Source organism: Neolamprologus multifasciatus, chromosome 11 (assembly GCF_963576455.1).
Source record: "Neolamprologus multifasciatus chromosome 11, fNeoMul1.2, whole genome shotgun sequence".
Taxonomy (NCBI): Eukaryota; Metazoa; Chordata; class Actinopteri; order Cichliformes; family Cichlidae; genus Neolamprologus; species Neolamprologus multifasciatus.
The window spans coordinates 10,242,160-10,253,427 of NC_140449.1; the positions used below are offsets into that span (position 1 = coordinate 10,242,160).

Genomic DNA, 11,268 nt, shown 5'->3' on the forward strand with positions numbered 1-11,268 from the left:
TTTAACCCGATATTGAGGTCCTTCATGATTTTCTGAACAGATAAATAAATAAAAATCCACCTAGTTTCTCTTCGCTCGAGCACATGGGAAGATTCAATCTGTGATGCAAAAGGCTAATCTCATACATCAATAACCTGTAAACCCTTTTGAAACCCCGTCTTTTTTTGCAGGTGTTGTCACTCTAGCGTCCCACTCGTCTCCCTAGGTCACTGTCTAAAACTCATTACAGAATTTGACAGGCTGCTGTTTTCATCTGTGACACCACATCATCCAATGGTTAGCCTAATCAGGAGCCACGATGGTATCAATAATTAGAATTCAAAGTGTTCTCTCAAGTCCCAAAGATGTCAACATAAGCCTTCAGAATAACAGAATGATAAATATGTTGTTGTTTTTTTTTAATTAAAGGCAGAATTTAATCCAGACATTTTTTTCCCTCCAGCAGTCTCTGCATTTAAAACCAGTACAACACTGCAAGAAGTAAAAACCCCAAAGCAACTAAAACAAAGTCAGTCTGATCATTAATAAAGGTGATAGCAGTGTTGTTAGGAGTGAGAGTTCAATGCAACCTGAGGAGCGTGTCCAGCAACATAAAAACACCAGATTTCAACTACTATCAATAGTTTGTACAAAGACACACCAAAGCAAAAAGCAAAGAAAAAAAAAAAGAAAATCAGCACAACATGATAACAGATGAAAGAAACAGCCTCATTAAAATTCCATTTGTCATGCTGTCTGTTGATCATTTTATCTATAAGTCTATCCTTTACACCACTATCAAAGGGTGTCATTTCAAAAGAATACTTCAGTGTAAAAAAAAAACATTTTTTTTTTCCCAAGAAGGCCGTTCTTTAAAATTCAATTAACTCTGTTTATGAATAAACGTGGGAATTGTATCATCTGAAAGCAGATTTGCATGCTCACATTTTTTTTCACTTTCTGAGGTAGCAAATAAACATCTGAAATGAGAGACTAACTCTTATGAATATTTCTAAGCTAATGTTCTAAATCAGTGTTTGCATCTCCCTCATTCAGACTTAGCATAAAATTATATGTGGGACAAAACAAGGACTTTGATATTACTTCTGTCTTTGTCAAAAGTCTTTTTTCCCCTGTACATTATGTGTTTACTGTACTTAGCATACATCTGCTATTTTGGCGATATGCACATATAGTAAAGACTGGTAGTCTGTGGCTTAAAGCCTATTGGCTCGTGAGATTTGATGTACTCTTCATACATCAGAAGAAGTTTAATACAAAGTAATGGAATTAGTTTGACAGTTACCAGTGTAGTCTTTGCTGCAGACTTGTAGGGGTTTTGTAAGTATACTGCAACAGGTCACAAAAAAAGCAAGTGTTGACATTTCATAAAGGTACATTTAACGGATAATGCCACTTTAAATATGGAGACTGTGAAATCCCTCTGCTTGAAATGTATAGTTGAAGATGTCCTTGAGGTCTGTCGCTATAGCTGCAAATAGCTGTGCTTACTATTTTAGATGTCTAATTTTAAAAAAGAAAAATATATATTTCATCTAAAGATACTTTCATGAGTTTTTTAAGTTAATCCTCTTAGTTCAGTGGAGCAATAATACACTCAGCTCAATGCAGTTAAAACCTCTTAAAGCCCAGCAAAGGCTACATTCTCTTTTTCTCCCCTCTCTCTGCATCTCTCTCACTCACTTTTCTCTCTCTTCTTGGCTAGCTATAGCTATTCATTAGCTCCAGCCCCTATGGCAATGAGAGTCTTTAACCTCCATTAGATCTAATGTTGATATGTTTCCCCAGCAAAGAGCCAAAACAATTAACACCCCTTCTCACATTTCTTTCCCCTTGGCCCCTAACCACATCAAAATCTGGGCCCACCCGTTCATTACCCACCCCTGAGAATGCCCTTGGGAGGAAAGAAGTCAGATCCCTCTGTTGTCTTTTGTATGGTATGCAGTTAGAAGCCAGAATGAGTTAAAAGTAACTTGTCAATACTAACGAAGTGTTGCGCTTTCCCCATAACTTTGCCTCAGTGTGGCTGCTGTTGTTTTTGTTGTTGTTTTTTTTTTAATTAGATGAGGGGCTTAATCGTGACAATGCTTTATCATAATTTGTGAGCTAACACCTTCCGCTGTTAGTGTTTGGTTTAATTTACTTTATATTTAATATACCTTCAGCACCAGCAGTGGTGGCAGTGGTATTTTTGCTGTGGCAGCCTTGCTGATATAAAATATTTGTAATGAACCTATGTGGGCTATACTTTGTATTACGTTTTTGGATGCATAATACATTTAATATTCATAAAAGCATTGCATACCCATTTGATGAATATAGTATGTACATCTATGGATCACTGCCTTTGTACCAGGGCTAAACTTGTTGGGGGTGTAATGGTTATGCAAAGCATCTTTACTTTGGCAAAAATTCAAGTGCAGATGTTCATTGTCTCATCAATATTTGGGGGGGGGGGGGGGGGGGCATCACCCCCTCAAACTGTGTAACTGTCAAGTGCATAACATCCTGACCCAGAATAGACCTCTTTTATTATCCAGGAAATTCCTTGTTTCCTTACCTAAAGGTGTGGTGCAGTTGCCTATGTATTGAATGTCTCACAGTAACACCAGTGGTCCTCTGACTCCAACCCACAGCTGACTAGCTCATTTGCTCTGACGCAGGTCTGGGACAACACTAGAGCCAATGCATGTGAGAGTGTGCACTGGGCTTGTACGCAATAAGCGAGATGTCTAACAGTTGTGATGATCCATTAATATCATTGATATTCATCTAATCTCCTCTCTTCAGGAGGATAGTGAGTTTTTGTTTCAACACTTAATTTGATAATCTGCAAAGAAAGCACAAAAGGAACATTCTGCAGATTCTTAACCTTTCCTCAACTTTGGCACTCCTCGAGGCAGGAAAGGAGTATCTTTCACCACAGTTATTAGTTCACAGAGACACCCTTGACCTCTGCGGTGGTAGCCAACTGTCAACATAACCAATGTGATTGTAATGCAGGTTCACTCTTGTTGACTTCTATTGGAGCCACTGAGGTGTACCTATTTGCACACATCCTAGAGACCTACATTCGAGCCCAGAAAGTTACAAAAATAAATTATAAGACTGTCATGATCCCAGATTGCTACTGATATCTTAGTTTTAAAAACTATAAATGACAGAAGCTATGATTATAAGGTAAATCTGGCTTTTAAAAAGAAAATCAATTATTTATGATATTCAAGATAAAGTTGAATCTCACAACAGTTATGAACTGTGGTATTGAATATGGATTGCAATGCACTGTCATCATGCTGGTTTCTATATAGAGAAAATGCTGTTCATTTAACAAGCCTGAATTTAACAATATCTGTTTTTAGCTTTTTCGTTTTCCCATTGAAAGCATATATAAGTGTTTGTGTTTGCCATTATCTGATAACTGAAGTATCTGTAATTTTAAAATGTACAGCCGGTATAGACCTACTGCTCAGTTATTTTTCCTTCTATTACTTGAACATGAGTAATGGCAGAGAGTGCTATCCTCCAACAGAGTAACTAGGAATATTTCATATCTTTCTTATAGCTTTAGAGGCTCTATTGCTATAAGGTACCAGAGAGAGAGAGAGAGAGAGAGAGAGAGAGAGAGAGAGAATATGCTTTCATCTCTTTCTTTTAGATTTTAGGTTTTACAGAAGTTGTTGTTGACAAGTTTCCAATCATTTTACATTAAAACACATATCATATGAGAACATACTTAACTATGGTACTATGTATTATTATTATTTTTGTAAATATTTATTTATTTATTTTTAATTGGTGGCAGGAAAATTTAAAACGCACAGTGCTTGGGACTGAGTGATTTAGCCTATTAGAATGTGGCCATTAAGGCGTAGCAGCTTATGAAGAGCCTCCTGTAGATTTACACGATAAAACTATCTGATATGATAAGCCGGGGGATTTTCTTTCTCTTTAAAAATGGGAAGAGTATTTAAGAGTCGTTTTGACAACATTAACGTGAGCGCCTGTGCGCGAAGGCGCGTGCATGTCATACAGAGACGACACATGTGGTGAACGCCTGCATTAGAACTGAACGTGATGAAGGTGAGTTTTAAACACGGGCGAGGATCCGGAACAAAGTTTACCGTGCTCTCTCTCTCTCTCTCCCTTCCTCTCTCTCTCCCTCCCTTCCTCTCACTCTCTCTCCCTTTCTCGCTCTCTCTGGTTTTTAGACTGAAAAGCTTGTGGTGGCAAAGACAGTTTAACAACACTCAATAAATCAGTTAACATTGATGGCTTACTGACCTCGGCACGTGTCTTTGTTTACCTAATTCATTGATTTGTTTGTGATTTTTTTTTTAATAAAAATCTTTTTTTCTGAAAAAGAAACACGGTCAACATATATATTTTTTAAGTATGATTATTATCATCATCGTCGTCACTGTTATTACTAGTAGTGGTAAGCTAGTAATATTAAATTATCTTTTCGCTGTTTCTAAAACATTTACTCATCATCTCGATTCACTGATTTCTCTTCGGCTTTTCCAGTGTCATTTCTGTTTGGACATAATTTTGGTATTCTAACTCCCTGCCACCCCTCCACCAGCCCGCCACAGCCATTATATTTAGCCCCCTGCACACATTTCCAGCGGGTTATCACAATTGCCATTCCTCCCCTCCTTTCTGATGTGTTACCCAGATTACCATCAGTGCCCCACAGATATTTTTAACAGATCCTCGGCGCTCGGCAATATCCACTCGGAGCCATCTGGTGCAGATCAAAATCTACTGACTTCTTGGGCTTCAGTCGTTAAGGCATTAAATCTAGATCTACAGAATACCCCCTTTGACTCGGAAGGTGGGTGATATGAGAATCAAATCAAATAGAAATAGAACAGTCAAAAAATGAACACCCTCCCACCCGTGAGCCACATAGGTGTGTGAGGAGTGGATAGTTAAGCAGAGGTTAGTGTCCGACCCTTTTTTTCCCCTTTTTTTGTGAGATGGAAATTGTATAAGCAGTTCAAGAGGCGCTGAACAAAATAGCATCCGAGTTTTTTCACTCTTTGAAATATTGAGATAATATTTTTGAAAAGATTGGTTTGTTGTAGAAAACATTCTATAATTGTTTCTGGAATATATATATTCCAGAAACAATTATAGAATTGTTACACACTATATTTTTTCCGGTTCTCGTGTGTTGGTACGTCTTTCATTAAATTAGGAGCTAAAAGTACCTGGATAACATTTTGTGGCGAATACATGGACTTGGAGACTTCTTAGCCGGTAACCCGGTCTTTGGCTCGTCCCTGGCGTTTCCACATTCTTTTCACTAAAAGCAAGGAAACGTGAAGTGGCTCTGCTTTTACAAAGGACAACAACAATCTGCTTTAAGTCCACACACACACACACGAAAGCAGATGGAAAGTGAGAGGGGGAAAAAGGATGGAGAGGCTGATTAAAACTTTATGAGGAAATCAAAGGAAACCGAAAACAGAAGTCAATAAAGACTTACATAATTAATAACTCATATGGAGAAATTAGCATGAATTTCCGCAACTGTTTAGGGAGTTAACTGTAACCGTCTTGAAGTAAGCGTTATAACTTCAAATCAAAATAAAAATATATATAATTGTTTCATTGTAGAAATATAAAATGCTGTTATTTATTTATTTAATAAATAAACTTTTAAATATCTCATCCTGATAAAGCCCCGTGTGTCTTTTACGAGTGCGTAGGTTTAAAAAAAATCCATAAATTACAGAAATTAATTTTAATGTTAAAACTTTTACTGAAAAAAATGCCACTGAATTAAATAAAGGCACCAGCAGCCCGTGTTACCAAATACTAATTCCTCGGCGGACAGGCTTTCCCCCCTTTAATTACAATTTAAATCTATTCAAAGTAAGTTCCTTCTTGACGGGTTTACTTCCCCTTGTGTCGGACAGCTGTAAAATCGTGTAGACAGGTTGTCATACAACAATCAAAGCCTTCGGTGAATGGACTCTAATGCTTGAACATTTAACATACAATAACTCCAAACACGGACGGAGAGAGAGAGAGAGCAAGAGAGAGGGGGAGAGAGAGAGATCGCAAGAGAGAGAGAAGGGGGGCCCCAGCCAATGTGCTCAGTCTATATTCACATTATCCACATTGCTCCAAACGAGGAGGAGCTTGCAGGCTCAAGTAGAGGACGCCAATCAAAGCATCAACTTCAAATTGTATCTGAGAGATCAGCCTGGAGACCTCAGGGCCAGGCGCGTCAGTCGGAGCGCAATTGTTGATCAGATCACATCCAGCGGACTTTGCGCGAGAAAAGAGAGGAAGCAGAGATTTAAGAGCGGTTTGTTTTGACTGCATACCGTTGTATGTCGGTAGTAGCTGCGACTTTGGCTTAAACACTTTCTCTTTACTCATCCGGGTTTTTTCATTTTTTTTCTTTTTTTCTTTTTCTTTTTTTTGTGCCTCGCATACTTTTTTTACGCACAGTTTATCGGACAAAAGAACTGTGCGGTGGAGATGTCTTTCCCCCAGCTAGGGTACCCGCAGTACTTAAGTGCCTCCCAGGCGGTTTACGGGAGCGAAAGACCGGGAGTGCTTACGCCTTCGTCCCGGGGAGGGAGCACCGAGATCGGGGGAAGTCCGTCAGCCACTGCAGCGGCTGTCACGTCAGTGTTGGGCATGTACGCCAACCCGTACGCACACAACTACAGCGCTTTCTTACCCTACACCAGCGCGGACTTGGCTCTTTTCTCACAAATGGTAAGAACATGTTCATATACTTCTGTCGAAAGATGTTTGTAAATCCTTCCGTCCTAACCAGCACTGTCTGATCATAAAAAAAATCGAAAGGTCACTTCAACCAAAAGAATGAATACTCTTGGTTGCTGATTTGTATATTGCGCATTTTCTGGTTTAAGTCCATACTTGACTGATTTAACAGCCCGCTGGTGTGTTTTAGCTGCAAGGTGAAAAGTTTGACGAAATGCAAACGAAAGAAGAAAAAACCTTTTAAATGCGGCTTAAAATGTGTTTTGTTGTTATGCATAAAGCAAAAGAACAAGAGAAAATTATAATTAGGCAGTTATTAGTCTCACACTGTGAAAAAAAAATAATCCTGCAGAGCTGTATTCTACCGTGCAACATGAAAAAATGCTGCTTTTGCTCTGGCGATTTTTTAAAATCAGGCTGATAAAAATATTCACCAGCCTGATACAATATCTTAAACTATAAATATGGAATTACTTTTTTTAAGTTTGTGTTTTGTAAACATTTCTGACCTAGTTAAATGCCCTTCTAACTTTCTCTACGAATTGCAAGACACAGCACATCTTGTGATAATAATTAACTTGGAGTGTTAATGTATTGACTAAGGTATGTATTAGGCTCTAACACAGAGTAAAACAGAGAAAAAAAATACGTTTTATTGAAAATACTAAATTGAGCGACCTGCGTGTGGATTCCACAAAACCAAGTCAAAGACTTAAACGCAAGTGTATATTTTACAGAGTGAGAAGAGGGAGAGAAAAAAAGGGAAAAACTTTGCTTGGGCCTTCATACTGCTTTGTCATATTGTGCATAGAAGGGAGTTTAACAGGCAGGCCTACTATATGTTTAAGCTGTCAGTTTGCGTGCACATGCAGTGTGCGTGATCACAAACTTTCTCTGGTCCTGCTCACTTTGTTACTTTTTGCTGACAATTTACGGACAATAATTGCTAATAAATGGTCTCTCAGAGAGCTGTGCAGTTGCAGGTGCCATAGGCCTGGCATGTGACATGTTGCAAGCTGAGAAGCTTATTTGTGGGCACAGCTGAGTCAGTTGCAACTGTAACTCAAAGATTTTTTAAAGCCAGTTGTTTGAATCATATATATATATATATATATATATATATATATATATATATATATATATATATATATATATATATATATATGAGATGAAGCATGTATTTAGCAGTTCATGAAATTAAATTACGCATGAAACTCCATGGGGACACTTTAATAACACACAATCTTTGATTTCTAAGGGATCCCAGTACGAACTGAAGGACAGTCCTGGCGTCCACCCTGCCAGCTTTGCAGCCCACACATCTCCTGCCTTCTATCCATACGGCCAGTTTCAGTACGGAGACCCTGCTAGGCCTAAAAATGCCACCCGGGAGAGCACCAGCACTTTGAAAGCCTGGCTCAATGAGCACAGGAAGAATCCATACCCGACCAAAGGGGAGAAGATCATGCTGGCTATCATTACCAAAATGACGCTGACGCAGGTTTCCACCTGGTTCGCCAACGCCAGGAGGAGGCTCAAGAAGGAGAACAAGGTGACCTGGGGAAGCAGGAGCAAAGAGGACGAGGACGGTAACTTGTTGGGCAGTGGAGACGAAGCAGAAAAAAACGAAGACGAGGAAGAGATTGACCTGGAGAGCATAGATATAGACAAAATCGACGACAACGACGGGGATCAAAGCAACGAGGATGATGACGATAAGTCATCGGAGGGCAGCAGGGACCGTAGGGGCGGCCTCGGTGCAACCGGAGAGTTGGACAACTTAGAGAAAAGACGGGCCTTCGCCCTACAGGCCCACGAGGCCTTTGAAAAATCTAAGAACGCTATTTCAATTCACCCAGGGAGTAAGGAGAACTCTGATAGCAGCAACAACAACACCACAAGAGTTTTGTCTCCGGACAGACCTGGGAGCTTTCCTCTCCCGTCCAACAATAAGCCCAAAATATGGTCTTTAGCAGAGACCGCTACTAGTCCAGACAGCTCGTCACAGAAACCCACGTCCCCTTGCGGCACTGGGGCCACCACTCACCCATCAGCGCCCCACCACCAGATTCAGACCCACCCCGCCTTCCTCCCCAGTCACGGACTGTACACTTGCCAGATTGGAAAGTTCCACAATTGGACAAATGGGGCTTTCTTAGGCCAGAATTCCCTGCTTAATGTCAGATCGTTTCTGGGAGTAAACCAGCACCACCACCACCAGCACAACCATCACTTGCCGGCCCAGCAGCAGCAGCAGCCGACATCAGTGGTGGTGTCGCCGGTAGCAGCTTCAGCAGCGCTCACCAATGACAGCAAAGCCCAACCAGAGAGCCACAGTCCGAAACACATAGGTACGATGACAGTCTGTGTTTGCACATATGAGGAGACGTGCAAAATGCTCTGTTGAAAAAAAAAGCGACTTCGGATTATTATTATTTTTGATTTCAAATACAATTAATTTAGCCTATAAAAGATTCTGCACACGCATCCACACACAAGTAAAGTACATTTACACACTTTCACATAATCGACTACACACATACGCACACACGCACACACACACACACACACACACACACACACACACACACACACACACACACACAATAATGTTTAGTTAAAAATTCTCGTGTCTCTGTTTTATCTACCAGACAAGTGCTAACACTGTTTTCCCATCAGATCACGAAAACGGTGTAAGGTCGGATTCACCTCCAACACAGACCCTGAAATCTTCTTTTCGACCCATCCATGACAGGTGAGACCAGTTTTTACTTTATTGCTTTTGCTGAATTTCAACACGTTGCCATAAGCAGATGAAAGCAGCCACAGCCGGAAATAAAATGAAGGAGATGTGATTATTGGATTAGCGAAATAGAAACATACTTAGGTCTCTTTAAAAAATATATAGCTATAACATTACTGATAAGAGAAGTATTAGAAACAATATTAAAAAAAACTGAGTAAACTGCTTAACGAATTTTGGCATATATACTTAAGGTTTATTTTTTATTTTTTATTTATTTTCTAAGATAAAACAATATAACAGCACTACAAAATAAAACAAACAATTTTTTTCAACGATACCCAGTTTACTTTGGGGGTGACAGGGGTCTTGACTCCCATCCCACAACCCTTTTAATTCCTTCCCTCTGGGGAGAGTGTGGCTACTTATCAAGTCACCGAGTAAAACGGGCTCTGTCTGGGTTGTGTGCTTTCCCTAAAGACCCATGGGAGACCCCGAGCCCAGGGGAGCGCTCTTACCCAAAGAAAAAAAAAGTTTTACCTCAGGTTTTCCTCTTGTGCGTAACGTTCTTAGAGAATTAACGATGAGATAACGAATTACAACTGTTGACAATGGATGAACAGTGAGGGTTTTTTTTCCATGCCGTAAAAATAAAATCGGATTTGTAAAATTGATAACACTATTATTGTTGATGTTGTTTTAATTAGTAGTGTTTAAAAAAAAGAAAAGAAAAAAAGCGAGGGCTTGAAAAGGAGGGCTTCAGTCTGCTTCTAATCAAAACTGCTCAGCCAGACACTTGAGATGCATATTGAAACCCGCTGTCCAAACACGGCGGGGGTATTTATCTACCTTTTTGTGTTATTCTTTATCCAGATCCTCTCTGCCTTCCAGCGCCAGGAGTCCACAAGACGCCACGCAACGGGTCCTCACTGCACTCTCCTCGGCTTGATCAAGACATTTTTTTGTGCTTGAAAAAAAAAAATCAAATAGAAAAAAAAAACAAAGACTTTACGCTCTCTAAAAAGGACAATGAGAAATAATAATGCAGCATAGCATTCAGACGGTACAGAACAAATGGCGTAATTTGGTAATATCCTGTGGATGGATGGATTACTTCCTCTATTGTTGTGTAGCTTATAATCGCGCCTATAATGTTACTCTCTCTCTCTCTCCACTTTGCCCAGGCAGGCTGGGACATTTTGGTAGGCTGTTTACTTTATTATTATTATAATTATTGTTATTATAATTATTATTTGTCACTATCTTGTGTTTTTTGGTGTCCTTTCTTTAATGTAAATACAAGTGATTTAAATTTGTAAATAGGAAACGTTGAAGGAATTTGTCCAGATCGTATATTTTGCCTAAATAAACTAAATGAAATTATAGAGAAAACCCAACATCCTCAGCCTACATTTCTTTTCTGTGATTATTATTATTATTATTATTATTATTATTATTATTATTATTATTATTATTATTATTATTATTATTATTATTATTATGCAAACGAAATTGATAAATTATGTAGAAAGCTTAGGCCTGCAACAAAAAGGGTGGGAATTCTACAGAGAGAAAAAAAATATTGGCAGTCTGCATGCAACCAGGCTTAATTTTATTCAAGTTTGGGAGGAAAGCAGCGTGGATGCATTGAGGTGCTAATAAGTGTCCAGATGGTTGCTGGTGACAGAAAATGGACAGGAGCAGCTGGGAAGGTCATTAAGTAATAATATGGGAACGCCCAGTCCAAACAAAATCAAATGGTTAAAATCTAATCT

The 11,268-nt window shown here is 39.3% G+C and overlaps 1 protein-coding gene across 1 annotated transcript; it reads left to right on the forward strand.

Annotated features, from left to right (window-relative positions):
• The first annotated feature begins 6,050 nt into the window (after positions 1-6,050).
• irx1a (iroquois homeobox 1a) lies at positions 6,051-10,885 on the forward strand. Its single transcript, XM_085178522.1, has 4 exons — positions 6,051-6,741; positions 8,009-9,101; positions 9,430-9,505; positions 10,367-10,885. The coding sequence occupies exons 1-4, from the start codon at positions 6,499-6,501 to the stop codon at positions 10,440-10,442; spliced, it is 1,488 nt and encodes a 495-aa protein (XP_085034648.1). The 5' UTR covers positions 6,051-6,498; the 3' UTR covers positions 10,443-10,885.
• Positions 10,886-11,268: the final 383 nt, after the last annotated feature.

Bases quoted from the DNA above. Each gene is read 5' to 3' on its own strand.
- irx1a (XM_085178522.1), top strand. From the start codon at position 6,499: ATGTCTTTCCCCCAGCTAGGGTACCCGCAGTACTTAAGTGCCTCCCAG. The intron at 9,102-9,429 runs GTACGATGACAG...TTTTCCCATCAG, and splicing joins CCACAGTCCGAAACACATAG to ATCACGAAAACGGTGTAAGG. The intron at 9,506-10,366 runs GTGAGACCAGTT...TTCTTTATCCAG, and splicing joins TTTCGACCCATCCATGACAG to ATCCTCTCTGCCTTCCAGCG.